A 16,674-nucleotide genomic window follows, 5' to 3' on the forward strand; every position below is an offset into this window, starting at 1 on the left:
ATTATTCCTAAGAATTTCTGGTGTAAAACTAATATGCTGCGTTGTCAGTGGAATTACAGTTATTAACAGCCTAAAATCTGTACTGTGATGCCAGCAGTGTTTCATTTCTGCCTCTTATGGTCTTTGGAGACCCGGAAAAGAGACTGGAATTTGGAATTTAGCACATGAAATCCAGGGGCCATCATTTAAAACATCAATCATTACTCCAGAATGGTGTTTGACAGGCTGCTAGTAATTTCTACTTCAATCAGTCTCAGGCAGCAGAGTAGCCCAAAGGTCATGTTGTTCTTATCATGGGTAAAAGATATCTTCTTCATGATGGATGACTGTTCTGTGTGTTTACAATGCATAACGTATTAGTAATTTTAATTCACAATTGCCTTTGTCCCACAGTTTTGTCAGGACAAGCTAAGTTCTAGTTAGGTGCACCTGTGTTTTGCAAAAGGATGGGACCTTCTGTGGTAATCCATCAGCACAGTCGCAGTTGCACATGGGGGAGCTGGGAGAAGTCACTTCTGCAAAAGGAAATGCCAGGCTGCAGGAATTGGGCCAAAAATTCTTGTGTTTTCACCACTGATCTTGACCTGTGCAGGTGATGACAGCTGGAACCAAATGGGTTACTGCCTCCAGTCTCCTGGTTTTGCATGGAGTGACCCTCAGTGTGTTCTTCACCAGGTTTATCAGGTTGGGAGCCCAGGGGTTTCTGTTCTTGGCCAGCCAAATGCTAGAAAGACCACAGACAACAATCATGACTCCTGATTTCAGAACACTTTGAGAACTTCATCACCTGAGACACAAAGATTTGAGCTGGCTTTGTGCAAAGCATTCAGGGCGTTCCACAGCTGCTGCCTACAATCTACCCTCTCACTTGGATTGAACGCAAAAGCCACTCCTCTGCAGAACCAAGCACAAAAGTAATAAGTACTAGTTCAGAATGACTGAATTTGCCTCTCAGCTGTTAGGATTTTCAGATTTACCACCTCACTCCTCTTGCTGCTGTTTATATTTTACATACAGAAATGTGGTAAGTGCCGTGCCAGTTTCCCATGTTGGAATCATATGTTTCCAAAAGTTAATGAATGACTGTCACTAAGAGTCCTCCTAAATTCAAATAATTTTTAACACATGCCCTTCATTCACCATCATCATCCTGGTTTTGACAAGTTTCTATCTCCATATATTAGACCTTTTGGCATCTATATTTGCATTTTGGAAGATTTGCTCTTTAAATGGCCAGCTGTTACCTCAAAGTTTCAAAGCTCTTCCAGCAAGAAGCTTTTCAAAAGGAAACATCACTCTCCACTTAGTTTCCAGAAAGATCTTGTTTTCAGTTCTAGAAGTAGGCAGCCAAGGCTTAATGTCATATTACTTGTTCACTGTTTGCATTCATAAAAACAGCTATTTTTGGCACTATTCTTCTCCTGAAAAAAAAAAAAAAGGTTTTTTTCTTTTTTATTTTTTCTTTTTCAAATAAACATGGATCCATGGTTTTATAATTGAGGAAGGATGGAAAGATGTTCTGTATTTCAAATCAGGTTTATGGCCTATTATATACTTACTGCACAACCTTTTATGGATTGGAAAAGGGACTGGTTATTCCAGTTTTTCAGCACCTTTGGGAGAAGTCAAAAGGGGCAGAAAGTAGAATCCTCAGTCTGAAATTCAGAACAGAGATCTTACCAAGTTCATCAGTCCACTTGTAATCATTATTTAAAGTAAGAGCCATTAATCCTCTCCTTCATATACATCTATATATATATGGCTTTCAAATAAAGATAATAGCTCCTCTGTCTTCAGAATAACTGAAGAAGCAACATTTCACACGCACTCACAGTTAGATCCTTTTCTGCTATACCAAGTGAAAAAAAGTTTGACACGTGAAAATGAGTGACATTGTGTGTAAGTGAATAATGACCAAACTATCATATAATGCTAATTTTGAAAAAAATGTGTCCTTGCATTTGTTTGTGTAAGGATAAGAGAAGTATTTCTTCAGATTTCAAGTATCTTTTACTTCATGTTTGTTATTATTTCAATTCTTCTGTGTGTTCTTATGTTTTGATAGTTCCTATACAAAGTAAAAGGATTCACGTCCTTCACAGGTTGAAGTCTGCCATCAGGCAGAGCACTACATCTGCAGAGAAGCTTCCCTGAATGTTCTCTAACACCAAAGTGCCTCAGCTTGGGTCATCTGTTAGTGCCAGTTCTGAGAGAAATACCTCTGTCTCCTGAACAGCTCAAGCTCAGCCCATAGCTCTCCTTGTAAGCCTTGTGAGATAGGTCTGGGAAGGGTCATGTCTGACCAGCCTGGTTCCTAACAGGGACAGCAGCCTCCTTGGGGTTCTGAGTAAATTCCTGTATTCCTGCCCTGAATGACTGAATTACTATCATGAACTAAATTTTGGCTGTTCATTCTTTGCAGATATTGATGAGTGTTTGGTAAATAATGGTGGCTGTGACCATTTCTGCCGAAACACGGTTGGCAGCTTTGAGTGCAGCTGCCAGAAAGGCTATAAACTGCTCACAGATGAAAGGACCTGCCAAGGTAATACTTCATTAACCTTACTCTTTATATAATGAGGATGTTATTTCCACTGGATTTTTTTCTTTTTTTTTGTACTTAAGTCATTTGTACTGCAGGTTTTAATTGTACTGCCATAGGAAGTAAGGTTAGAAAAAAACTGTGATATTTCTGTTTCCTGAGGTGAGATTAGAAGATTATTGGAAATGTCTTGTTTCAATGTTTTTAGTAGTAGGAATGCCAGTGTCCTGCTGGAGTATAAAAATCCAAGTGGAATAGCCTCTGGCAAAGAGTCCTATGTTCAAATCCTCTCATTTGCTATGATCTTAATGGGACAGAGGCTTCTCTTATTTAGACCAGGGTCGTTTAGAGTAACTGACTGTAATAGAGCATTTGCAAGATTTAAACTAAAAAAAAGAGTCTAATTTGTGATCTCACCTTTGCCAACAGAAGCTGTTTATGAAGGCATAATGGTGGTGTTTTGTGAGAATTGAAATGTGTTTTGTATCGTTTGCTATGCATGTCATGATTTGTTATCTAAGTCATCTGATGTTACGTATTCTATGACTAATTAAATGCATAACCATTTCCAAGTACTGACCTTTGGAGAAATGACATTTGAGCTCTGCAGCTTTACTCTTTTAAAAACTCCTAGAAAAAAATAGAAAGATGAGCATGCATCAATAGAGAGAGAAAGGGAAGGATGATGTATTCAATTAAAATTTTGTGCAGAAACTGCCATTTTATTAATACGTGATTATTTGCATGGATTTTGAAGAAGTAAAATGATGAAGTTCAAAACAGTATTTTAGAGCCTTGTTTGTTAATCCACAAAAGAGAAACCAAGATCTGAAGATATATACGTCATTCAGAATTTTTCCATTGCTTCTCATTGGTACTTCCATCCATCATTTGAGAAGCCAAGAACTCCTCCCTGACTGTGTGATCAGGCACAAAGGAGTTAGTGAAAGGTTGGAAAGAGCTGAGAGTAGCACAGCTAGTACCACATTATTCAGCAGAAATAGCACTGTAGAATCATGTCAGACCAGGGGAAGTTGCCAGTTGTTGATTTACGTGCTAGAAAGAGGGACAGAATATTAAAAAGAAACGTTCCCTTCATGATGTATTTAGAGATGGTTAGGAAGACTTCCTTGTTCTTGAATTTCATGTGTAATGTCATGCTCTTACTGGGGTATCAGTCAGAGGTTTCACCACTGAACTAATTGTTATTACACCAGGGAAAAACTCGAGAAAAGTTAGGCAAGAGCTGGTGCAAATTTTTTTTGTTTGCTATGCAGTCTTAATACTAGGCTTTAACAGCTCCCTGTAAATAATCAGGTTTCTGTGATGATAGTGAGAATCTAGAAGCAGCTCTGTAAATGTTGTTCAAGTGAGTTTTGTTTCTTCATGTACCAGAGCTCCAGAATGAGAGAGTCACCGGTAAAAATACACACCATGCAAGGACTAAAGCAGTAGCTGATCTTCTCTCTCTCTCCTGTGATCCGACATGGAAGTATCACCATGATCTGACTATCCTGCTTTTCCCAGTGTCAGTGAGGAAGAGCAGGCACTCAGTCTTGCCTGTACACAATACTTTGATTAGTAAACTGTAGCTTATCTGTTGCTGTGACAGATAGATTAGTGCAAGCCCAGAGAATTAGTGCAATTCCAGAGAATTAGTGCCCATTAGTGCAATTCCAGAGAATTTTTGGGCTGGACATGTTCCTCCAGTCCCAGAAACACTGGTTCTTCATGCCGTGGGATGGGGAGGACAAAGTCATTTCCTCTTTGAAGTCTGAGGTATTCAGACCCCAGCAAATATGGTGTAATGCCTGCTTTGTGGAGGGATCACTGTGATAATTTAGTTCCCATCTGGTGCTTAAGGTGATAATTGGTGACTCAGGCAGTCAGTATGCCTGCTAATAAAGAGAGTAGGAAAGTGAATATAAAGCAAGAAATCCCTGATGTATGAATCACCTGTACTTTGCTTCTTCCACTGTGAGAAGAATATAGTCAGGGGACGTGGTTAGAGGTTCTAATGTCAGGTCTGTCAGGAAAGTGTGGTTTGGGGTTATTGACTCTTCTGGGATATAAATCATCCACGTTTTGTTTTTTGTAACAGCTGGTCAACACTGACCGTAAAACATTAATGATAGATTCAGGGAAATTTATTTTAGGCATATTAGCCTTTCCAATGAGTGAAACAGAACAGTCTAATTTCTGTTTATAAAAGATGCTGTTGTTCATGTTACATCTGTTGTTTTGATTCATAATAGAGTTTCCATGATTTATGATCTTTCTGTCAACATTGCCATTCTCCTCTGGTTTTCATTTTTTAAAATAAGGATTTCTTTCAGTTACTAATCAACATGTTTACAAAACATTCATTTAGGACCTTAGAAGTCTACATTGTTTGGAACTGGGTCCCATTTCGTTCAGGTGGCCTCCCCAGTGAATGGAGCATTCATCTCCAAACGTGTTCATCATTAGTATCAGCACAAGGCAATTCTACATGTTTCAATAAAAAATGTTCCTTCGTATTCCCTGTGAAATGCTGAAGTTGTCCCACCTCACCTAATTTCCTTCATGTCCTTTCATTGTAGACCTCAGAGCTGACTTTGAGATTACAGGGAAATTGTATCAGTCGCAGACTTTGTTCTGATTGTTTGCAGAGCTCCCACCCCATCGTACCAAGTGCCTTCCATACATTCATCCTCTCTGTGAAGAGGAAAATATTTCTTTTTCAGTTTTTAGGCAGGAAGGGTGAAGCCAAATATAACAGCTTGCCTAACGTCACACATAGAAATGCCTGGCCTGCCCAGAGAGTAAACCTCCAGTTTTTGTGAATCTGCTCCTCCTAATTTGCCCATTACAAGGTATTCTTTTTGTCTTGTGTTTGTGCTCATATCCCTATATGAGAATTCCTTGATTTTTCAGTTTCTCGCTCTGTTGGTGCCACCCTGCATGTTGAGTGCTTGTGTAAGCAGCACTTGCATTTGGAAAGAGCCTTAAAATGTTCTGCATTTGTCTGTTTACAGATAGACCATTTTTAGCCCTGGCTGCAAAGAAAACCATTGTCAATCACAGATTACTTCTTCTAGGGAGTGGTTCTCACGCTGTGGCTCCTTGTCAGACAAGGAGAATGTGGGGGGTTCCCTTCCTTTCCCCTCCCCTGCATTCCAGCCATTTAAAAGGAAACTTATTTGTAACCCAGAAGGGGAAGAATCCATTCTGCCCTGCCAGTAATATTATGGAGTCTGATACTGTTTTCCCAGAGTCTCTTTTTTCACACAGACTTAAAAATAGATTTTCTTCCCCTTTGACAGTGAAATCACTCTATGACAATACCAAACCCATCTATTGTGTATTACTTTAATTGACCCCTTAAGTCTAACGTATTGTAAATTCTTTGGTGCAGGAAGAAACAGTTGGATCTGTCTGTATAAACCTGGCAAAACAGGTCTGCATCTCCTTTCAACATGTAATAAAAATAACATAGCTATATTTATAGCAAGGAGAGCTTGTGTTTGTAACCTTTTTGTTAATTAATAGAAGGACTACGACTCAGATCAGTTCTAGAATGACATTGGTAACAAGCAAGTAGGCAAGACTTGCTGCAGTCAAATGAAGCTGCAAGGAATATGTGTAAGCTCAGACATAATTACCTTAGTCCTCAGCCAGTATGAGTTTTAAAGCCAGTTAACTTAATTGCTTATTCAGTTTCTGTTTGTTGTGCAGTGATCTCAAAAAAAAAAAAAAAATCAACGATAAGCAGTCTCTCTGCTCCACTCAAGTTCAAGCTTCATTAAGCACCCAGAAAAATGTGTGAAATTCTATCATAAATAATTTTCTCGTCCTGCTCCAGGAATTGCTTTTTGCAAAGCAAGACAATGAGAGACAGCCCACACATTTGTCATAAATCTTTCCAGGGGGTGATAAGAGATAGAAAGATGCGTTACCTTGAGAAAAAAAAAGTGCTTTTAGTGGGAACATCCAGTGATCAACATGTAATACTTTGGTCTGTTAAATCCACACTCACCGTCTGCCTCCCGCCACCTCAATTCAAAATAGAGACAAATCCTCCCACGCTGAGGAATTTAAGCTTTTGCAGGGGGCAAAAGCTCAAGGCATTTGCATCATTCTGGTCCACTTTACAGCATCCAGAACAGTCTTAAGTGTGGCTTGATGATATCACAGACATGATAAAGTCTTCTCACCAACCATTTGAATCGATACAGCCACTGTAATAAAAGGAAATGACTGTCCACAAGGGAACAGTACCTCCAGGGCATGTGGACTACCTGCATGGGCCATCTGGCTTTTTTGGGCCTTCTTTACGGCCATAGATGACAGCATTTTTTATTTGCTTTGAAGTATTGCCTGCTTGACTGTTGGTTATTCTTTACTGCCTTCCTAGCAGATTTTAAACAAAAGCAATTGACCCTTTTGTAGCCAGGCACTGGAACACAGGGTCTCTCAGTCTGCTGTTGATAGTGCTGGTGTCTTTCCAAAGGAGATTCGGTGATGCATGTTTCTACAATAAGAAATCCCAAACAGAATTTGCCCCATTGCTTCATGAATAATTGAATTTTCCCTCTAGTGATTTTCTATGGGCATGTTTTGCTAGATTTGGATAGCTACAAATCTGTCTAACAGAAGTCCAAGCAAAGCTCATTTGAGGTGGTTTTCCCTCTCACTACAAGACATGAGCATATGCACTATCATACTTGTATGATATCATACTTGATATTTGTAGCTCTCTTTCATTTAAAACAAATGTGCTTCTTATGTGCCCCACTGTACCCCCTTTCCTCTCTTCTCAGCTTCACTTCCAGACAAGTGTTTCTCCAGACTTGATGCTCATGGAGTGGAACAACTGGAAGTAATGGCTAGAGCAGTGATGCTGTGAGCAGATATTGAAGCAATTTCCTTAGTAACTCTGCCAGCATTTTGCAGTGCTGTCCTGCAGTACACCTCAAACATTGTCCAGCTCTGGGTGGGGGGGTTTGTTTGTTTGTTTGTTTGTTTCCTGTTTTTTTAATTTGGTTTTGTTTTACATATATACATATCTGTTAGTAGAGGGATACTTTACATAGGGCTCCCAATGCCTACTGTCAAGGGAAGCTTTCTTTCATCCCAGAATGAGAGGAAGAAAAATAGCACCTTGAAAAACACAGTAGCTGTCTATGATCCAAGGATCCGGCAGGCCTGCTCTTGAAACATTGGCCTATTAACTGGGTAGGTAATTACCTCTCAAAATGCCCACCTTTTAACTTATTGTACAAAATATGCACTGTTTGCCTTCCCAGGGTAAGATTTGAATATCCCGGCATGGTATCTCCATTTTGAAAATGGGTATGAAATGAGGGATTAATCATACAGGGAAGGACAGATAGAAAGTGTTTGTGGGAATTATTTTTGGCCTAAAGAAGCCCATAAAGATTAGCTACAAAGATTGCATTATACTCTTCTGTATGGAACCATTGAAGATAAATATGGATGTACAGGACCAGTTTAATCCCAAGTAAATCAGTGGATCCACAGCAGCAGCAGCACTGAATCGCTAGCCATCTTTGACACAGAGAAACCAAATTAAAAAATAAAAAATAGCCAAAGAGATTTGCAGCCTTGGGTTACATGGCAGTGACCTCTCACTCACATTTGGTCATGTAACCCAATAAAACAACCGGCCTTGTCCAAGTCACATAACCTGATGAAGTTCCCAGCATTAGGATACAGCCCTTGCATTGATTTATACAGGACAATCACTCATCTAAGGTAACAAAACACACCTGAGCAGTCAGGGCTGGAGCATCTGGCCCCTCAGATTCAATGCATCAACATGGTTTTGCCAGTGGAAAGGCTGGCAAGTTTCGTTGTTGGTCTACCCCCTTTCTTGCCTTTTCTTCCATCATTAAATAGATAGAAAAGCAAATGTTTAATAAAAATAACATTCTTCAGCCTTCCTTTTCTTTCTGAAGTGGCAATAACATGCAGCTTCAAGCCAGATGAGATGGCATAAAAAGGGTATCAGCAGAAATTTTACTGCCTGGGGTGGGGTTTTGTCTTAATATCTAAAATACATTTTTAGCTGAACCCTCACAAGGCTCTCAGAGGTTGTCACCCTCATGGTCAGGACTGAACTGTAGCAGGTGGAGAGCACTAGGAAGCCATGAAGCTGCTGCTGCCTGTGTCATGGGGAGGGAAGTGGCAGTGGGGATCCCACAGAGCGTGTTTGCTGTGTGGAGGGAGGAGCAAGCAGGCTTGCATAGCCCTCACTGACTTTTGCCTGAGTGTGCCATGTGCATTTGCTCTAAGTTAGAGGTCTTCAGCAGTCAGAGAAAATATTCAGGGCTTCATTTTGCTCTCCCTTATGGATATTTTATATATATAAAGAGAAGGCTACTGTACTGAGCAGAGTTACTGTGCTGTCACACTGAAGGAAACTGCTGGTCTTTGTCATCTTGTACCACTTGAAGGGGGTGAGTCAGTGCCAGTTCAGGGATGATTCATGGGAACAAGGGATGGAGAGATTCAGGCCATTCCCCTATCAACACTCATTTCTGTGATACACTTAGAGAAATTGTGATTTTGCCCTGATGCGCTCATGCACTCATCCACATCAGGTAGATGTGAGCTAACATAAAATACCTTGGCTTGTTACTCCAGCTGAATCTGGCCCAGATGTGTTTTTAATGTGTGGACTGTTCATCTATAAACACCAGTGCTGGTTCAGGTGCTGGTGCAGTGTAGCTCAAGAACCAGTCAGTGATGTACTGGGGGAGATCCTGGGAGCTGCTTGTGGAAATCAGACTTAGAGAAAGAAATCTCAGGATGGTTTCCCTGTCACTGATGATATTCACTCCCTGTGCAGATTTTCTCTATGGTATTCTGCACCACTGAGCCTTACAAAAATATCTCACTTCTGACAAGCACCATATTGCTTCTTGCATCAAGATTAAAAAATACTCCACTGGGTAAGCAACATGTTACACTGTCAAATGAAAGGAATACTTCTCAAATCCTTTCTGTTACACTGGGTCTCAGTGAGAAAGTGCATATTGGTACAGTCTGCCTGTGTGAGAAAAATGGGTTGCAAGATCATACCCAGAAACAATAAATGCCCCAGGTATGAAGTAAAAACAGCTCTAGCCAGTACAAGTTTGTTTGCCAAGTGATAGCATCTGCAGTGTTGGTTGTAGCAATTAAGTCTGCTGAAACATGAAAACAAACACATCCCTCCACCTCCAGTTCTCCCCTCTGCAGCAGTGTTTTCATAAGTTAAAGGGGAGTTTTCTTTGATTGCTGCTTCTTGGAAGGCATATTAAACCTCACAATCTAGGCTTTAAATCACTTTCTAATAGAATGAGACCTAATGTGGAGAGGGCAGATGGGACAGATTATTCCACTTCTATTTTCCCATGAAGCTTCTGACACAGGCTACTGTTTGAAGTAAGATAGTAGATTAGTTTGACCTCAGGTCTCATTCAGTATGGTAGCTCTTATACTGTTAAACTCTATAAAGTATACTGCTATCAAATTGCTTTTTACAGCTCTGTCTGGCCCCCTCCAGTTGATGATGTGTGTGGGAAGCCAAGCAAAACGTTCCATTAGTGTTTACAAAGAGAATTTGAGATATATTTTTCAGTTGATGTTGTAGGATTTATGACTTGTATAGTGCAGAAATTACTTTACTGGACTGGAATCATGTTATGTATTAATGAATTACCAGGATATGAGTCAGCCTTGGAATAGTTTGAGCAGGAAAGTAGCATTCTTCCACAAACAATAATCTGTTGATAAATCGTGCTGAAAGCTGTAATTCAATAGGAATTGTTTTTAAAGAGAATAAGAGAAAGACTATATGTGTATATATATTCTCCACTATTGCATATTAAGGCCAAATTACTGCACTCAAGCATTTAGTGACATTGATTATGGTCAGATAGCCTTCACCCTGAGTGCTACACAGAATTGCAGTAAAATGACAACCCTATCCCAAATATTAAAAAGAGTTTCATTTTCCTGTGCTTGCATCTACACTCCTGGGCTTTTTAGAAGTGCCCTGGGTTTTTTGTTTTCTTCTAATGAGAATACAAGCCCAATCTGTTGAAACAAAGGAGTGTGATTTTCTTCCATTAGCCGTGTTATGAACTGCTACTCTTTGTTTAGGTAACTTGGAGATGAGGCCTGAGTTAGGACAGGTGAAATGAAACCAAAAACCTAAGCTCAAATACTGAGTCAGTGGAATGGAGGGATGTCTTCTGGGGTTTTGCTGGGTGGAGGATTTTTGAGGCATGTTTGTAAATCATAGTGTTGGTGTTTTCAGAGGGATACCTGCTGGGACTCTGTGGAGGCCAGCCTTTCTGGGCAGAGTTTTTAAGCAAGCCTTTGAAGCAGAGCCAGAAAACAGCAATTCTTGCATATATTCAGTGCTCACCTGACTTCAGCAAGAGCTTGAAGTAAACTGGGAATGCCCAGGTCTACAGGAGGTGAAGGGAAGTGCTGCATTCAAATTCTCAGCTGAAAACTGAAACTGTGTTGTTGTACTTGCTCTTTCAGCACTGTCAGATAACACCAGGCATGTTTTCTGCCAGATTAGTCCCTTGTTCCTTCAAGAAGTCTCACTAGTCTCACCCTGCTAAAGGGTGATGGAGACAAACACCTTAGCAAAGTGAACAGCTTTGCAAAAATATGGCTAAAAATCAAATGTGTTGCAACTGTATATAGGGGGAACATTCCTTCCCTGATACAGAGAGGGTAAAGACTTTATTATGTTGTCTCTTTAGGCTGTTAAGCAGCTTTTACAGAGTTGCTGTCTAAATAGTGGCTTGAGCAGAGTGCAGACTAGTAAACGTGTTTATGTTTGTAGGAAAACAAATAAACCTGCCCAAAGTTTCTTTTAATGCACTTCTCTTGATAGATGGCTTTTCCTACCCCAAGCTCTTGGCGTGGTAGCACAGTTTATTCCTGTAATAGCAGTAAATAACTCAGCTTGCCTTTGCCTTGGGAAATGATTGATACTGGAAAATTATACATTTACTTATAAAATCTTCACAGTGTTTTGATAAAGTACTTTTTTTTTTTAAAAAAAATGGAATTTACTTTAATTGCATTTTAGATTGTCCTAGCAAAACAATGGCAAGAGGATAAACATAACAGGAGCCAATGGCAATTGCCTCCTGCTGGGTTCCTGAGATTGACAGAGGAACCTGAGCACAACAAAGCCCTCGAGTAATGGAGAGGGGTGGGAAGAGCTAGGACAGGTGAACATAGGCCTGAGAGCAAAGGTAATATCTGGAAGTCTAAGCATTGACACAACTTCTGTCTTCAATTTCAAGATGTTCTTCATACAAAAAGTTAAGCTTTTGCCTTTCTGGTCATGATATCTTTACTTCATGTCACAGTAGATTCAGCCCTCAAAGCCTGGAGTTGCTGGGAAGCGACTGTGTCCAGTTGTCACATATAGAAATACTAGCTGGCTTGAGAGGATCTTTATTTTCACACCATACATAATTTTGTTTCAAAATCTTACGCCAAAGGCGATCTTTAGCTAATGTGAGGAAGCTATCAAGCAAATAAATTCAGCGTCAGAGATATGTTGAGGGTGGTGGTCCCCCACTTCTGCCAAGCAATGCATTTGTTAGCATGAGTGCACCATTCACAGGGCAATGAAGATATGGTTGCCCTGATTTCCATCCCTTCCTGATGCAGTAGTGGGTAGATTGTGTAGCTCTTGTGGTCTGACAAAACGCTCAGCTCAACTCATTTACTATTGACTTTAAAAGTAATAGGTTATAAAAATGAGTAATACTGTTAAGTGTACTTAGGCATTCTTTATACTATTAGCTTTGGTTGTTACAAGATAATGGTGCTTTACTTGGGTTCAGATCCCTATGGTACATTTTTATATATTTTAAAAATCATTTGGAAATCCTTTTAGAAACTATTATTCACAAAGATAGCAGTAGGGAGAAAAAGCAGGATGAGTGACTGCCATGAGCTTATGGTGAGGTTAAGTGTGATGTGCTCAACACAGAAAACCAGTACCAATTTGAAATGTTCCCTTCCAAACACCTTTATAGAACACCTCCCTAGGCTCACTTTGTGCCTGTGACCTTGGACAGACTTACTAATTTTATACCATTGTGTCTAGTTATTAGTAGGTTTTTTTCATGTTCCATAAGAGACCAGGCAAACTTTCTTACCTGGAAAAAAAAAATCCCTTTCTTTTTTTAGCTTCTCTATTTGCAAGCATCTGCAGAGCTGTCTCTGGTGACCAGCATTGGTTTTCTCATTCTCTTTACTAGGACAGCTGACCAAATTCAAAATTGAGCTCAGCTGAAGAATAAGAGGAAGAGGGAAACTTGGCCTGGCACTTGAGGCCAGGCACCTTTTCCTCCTCAGCAGTCACATGGGGAAAAAGTTGACACTGCTGTTCCCCATCTCTGCTTGCAGGACTGAGATTTAGGAAGTAGTTTTGCTCAACCATGTTTAAAATGTTAAAAGAAATTATTATCTGCCAAAATTGAATGTATCAGGTAATTCTCTATCATTATTTTGTCTTTTAGTTTGGTGCTGCCCTCAAAAATAGTGGGTGATGCAGGGAAAAATAGTAATGCTGCTGCAGGGAAACATACCAGAAATCTCTTTTTTTGTCCAACAGCAGAGAAATAATAATGTAATAATAATGGTGGTGATAATGATGATGTATTTCATTTTAGAAATGTAAAAAAGCCTTGTTCCAAATCCCACCACCTACAGTCAAAGAAACCCCCAAAGACCCCAAAGTTAGCTGCCAGTTTTTGCCTGGTTGAAATTGCCAAATTCTGCAGTTTCCATCCAAAAGCATAAATCTTCCTGCCCCTTGGGCAAAGCTCTCGGAGATCCAAAAGCAAGCAAATCCATGGCTGATGCATGAGCAGAACAAAACCAAAGTGCCTGGGAGCAGAATTGGCTCTGCAGTGCTGACAGGAAGAGGAATGTGTGGTGGTCACTTGGCTTGGCACACGTGTTAAAGGGAACACACACATGTGTTAGGGGAATAGGCGTTTACTGCAGTGAGATGTTGTTCCACAGCTCCATTTCTGCAGACTCAGAGGAAGTCCTGAGGGAAGCTTGTGGAAGAGAAGGAGCTTGTGGACTCTGTGTGGAAGGAAAACTAAATATGGAATTTTTGAAAGAAACTGAAAAGAGAAGGGAAAATTAATTTGTTGTTACGTGAGATCACATAAAGCTCCCTTGGAAGAGTTCCTAAAGAGAAGACTGTATTTACTATGGAGAGGGAGCAGAGAATCTAGGCCTACAATTTTATTGCCAAGTCTCGTTTTTTAATCTGCTTTCCTTTTGTTTTCAAGCCCCAGAGATAGCACAGTGGTTCACAGAAAGTGCAACTGGTCTCTTTTGATAAGGTCTGATAGCAGAGATAAAGGAAACAAGCTGCCATTTACCTTTAAATACTTTCCTAAAAGTACTGTCTCTCGTTCTTCCTAAAAGCTGTTCCCTTTGCCTTAACTTCTAGGTAAATAGTGGGAAACCAATTGCTGTGATGTTAATGAGGGTGATGAGTTTGCTGGGTGAAGAGTTGTCCCCTTGGTGCTTAGCATCAAAGAAGGATCTGCCTGCTGCAGTTCCTCTAACACTGAAGGGGCTGATAAAAGATTAGTGTCTTTTGAACTGAGGTGATTTCATAGGAATTAATAGAGGCAGCCAGGCAGCCCAGGGGAACTGCTTCATTGCAATCATTCCTGCTTTCTTGTGTGGAACCTCAGGCCCAAGAAAATAATATGAGAAATCTAAAAAGAGGTACCTGCTTATTCCTGAAAGGATCAGGTATGCGTTGCACTTTTCAAGAGAAATTATTCAGGCTTTACAAAATTCAGCAATTAAAAATGATCACACCAATACGAGCTCTAAAAATTAAACTGATGAAAAAGGTTAAGGGATCAGTTCAGGAAAACACCTAGACAATCCCTTCTGGAGCAGGGATGCTTTTGGAGGTTACCAGGCAAAATGCTAGAGGCTGCTTAAGTACAGGAGGTTGGATTAAATGAGTATGAGTACTTAATGCTGGCATTAAATATAATAATTCTGTCAAAATAAACATCCAGTTTCTGGATGATGTCTTGGAAGACATTATTCAATTTCAGACATGTAGCAGAAGTGTGAGAACACACAGTAAAAGGAGAAGTCTGAGATGCCCAGATATTCCTTAGAGCAAAATGAGAGTATCTAAAATGATCAGACCAAACTGATAAACAGCAGAGACAGCTGTGGCTTCCTAAACTGCATTTGCACCAGAGATACAGAGAGTGTTAATACTACATCTGAGACTCTATGAAGACAGAGACTTGGCCTCTGCTAAGAGTGACAGCCTCAAGAACAGAGATAGTGGGTTATTGGACTCACTGTGGGTACAGATAAGCTGGGAGGATGAGGAAAACAAGTTGTTTCCAGGATCTCAGTATACTGAATAAAAACATACAGACAGAATACTGAGGCTGTGAGGTAGAATTAGGTGTATGATATTAGTGGTCCTTAGTACAGCTATATACTGTATGCCTTTCCCTGAAGCTGAGGAATATTCACTTTGTTGTGTACTGCTAAATCCTTGAAATATCTCCTCAGTGGAATGCTTACATAACAAGTCACAGGTTTCTATTTATTTATTGCCTTTGTTTCAAATATATATTGCAGGTTTCTTTTGATGTTTATATGCATTTATTTGTTTTACTACCTCTTTGCATTCTAACAAATCATCTCTAATAAAAAGCACATTTCCTTGCAAGCAGAATCAATTTCCTTCAGAAGTTGTTCAGTCCCTGATTAGTGTGTTACATTTGGTCTTCACTAATCACATACTTAACAGTGAGCAATAAAGTTCTTAAATAAATAAATGCTTTGCAAATGCAAGTCAACATTAGTCATAATGGACAGTTTCCCACTCAAATTTCTGAAACACAAGATGAGACTATGTTACCTGGGCACTTAGATTCCCATTAAAAGTGCAGCAATTAATGCCAGACCTGTTTTTTTTTTTTTTCCTGCAGGTCATTAGGTATGTTATTAACAATTAAGTCTCAGCAGCAAGGTGACTTGATTGCAGCTCAGTAATGCAGTGGGAAGTCTAAATGGGTGTGGGTTTTCAATTACTTTTAAAGACCTGGGATTATGGCTATTTTTCCCCCCTTTGTGTTAGCCTGCTCCAGAAGCACTCAGTGGGAAGGTAATGAAGTAGAAGAGCTGCACATTACTGCATCTTTCCCTGCTTCCTTTCCATTGGTTTTATTATTGTAGACTTTGAAACTTAAGGAGAAGTTAGCTATAAGCCATTCCTCCTGGTCAGGGTTGGCTGTGTATTAGAGAGCTCCATTCTCACGTGGAGGATGCATTTTTACTAACTGTGAACAGGAGTAAGTCGCTGTGGATCAAAAAACGTGAGATGTGGTGGAAACCCCATCATATGGCTGCTGTAGCAAAACAATGCCTTCCCAGCATTGAATTTAAACCACCATTTGTTGGAGAACATAGTTTGAATCATGACTCCCTACGGTGCAGCAACCACTCAGATTAAGATATGTGGTTTCCCTAATGTCTGTCAAATATTGTTGGAAACCAGGCTGGCTCGGCTGTGAGGCGAACAACATTACATGGGTGGTATCAGTTCCCTGCAGAAATTGGAGGTGGGGGGAGGAGAAGACAGAGTATAACTTTCAGCCAAAATACATACAAAAAAAGCATTAGTGTTTATTTTAAAAACATCATGTAACACTTCTTTAGAGTTTCTATGTATGTGTGTTTAATGAATGAGAACAAGGAAAGGCTCTGTTTCTCAGAGGAGCCGATAGCTTGGAAGCTGAGAAAGGTGAACACAAAACATTCTGACTAACCTTGGGTTTGGCTTGTGTGTATGGCCTGGAGTGCTCCACACTGAGTCCACATTTGGCTTGGGGGTTAAAAATAAACGCAGGCTGTGTGAGATGGACAAAACAGAGCTAAATCTTGTGGGCCTTTGCATGAGGAGAATGTGGCCTTGTTATGAGATAACCTCACTGCTCTGAGCAGTGGCTTTGCTGTGCTCAGTGCTCTGGGACACCTGGGCCACTGCTCCCAGCCTGGGGCTCAACCCCCAGCAACACCTGAATCTGAAACCC

The 16,674-nt window shown here is 40.2% G+C and overlaps 1 protein-coding gene across 5 annotated transcripts in view; it reads left to right on the forward strand.

Moving 5' to 3' along the window:
• The window catches only part of SCUBE1 (signal peptide, CUB domain and EGF like domain containing 1), a 181,067-nt gene that overhangs the window by 138,249 nt on the left and 26,144 nt on the right, over window positions 1–16,674 (forward strand). For all 5 annotated transcript variants that reach the window (XM_085048991.1, XM_085048990.1, XM_085048992.1 and 2 more), the window contains one exon: window positions 2,423–2,545. In XM_085048991.1, coding sequence (XP_084905117.1) covers window positions 2,423–2,545 — 123 coding nt within the window. The remainder of the gene's footprint in view (window positions 1–2,422; window positions 2,546–16,674) is intronic.

This window comes from Lichenostomus cassidix, chromosome 1Aa (genome assembly GCF_008360975.1).
Source record: "Lichenostomus cassidix isolate B80296 chromosome 1Aa, HeHo_3.0, whole genome shotgun sequence".
NCBI classification, from domain to species: domain Eukaryota; kingdom Metazoa; phylum Chordata; class Aves; order Passeriformes; family Meliphagidae; genus Lichenostomus; species Lichenostomus cassidix.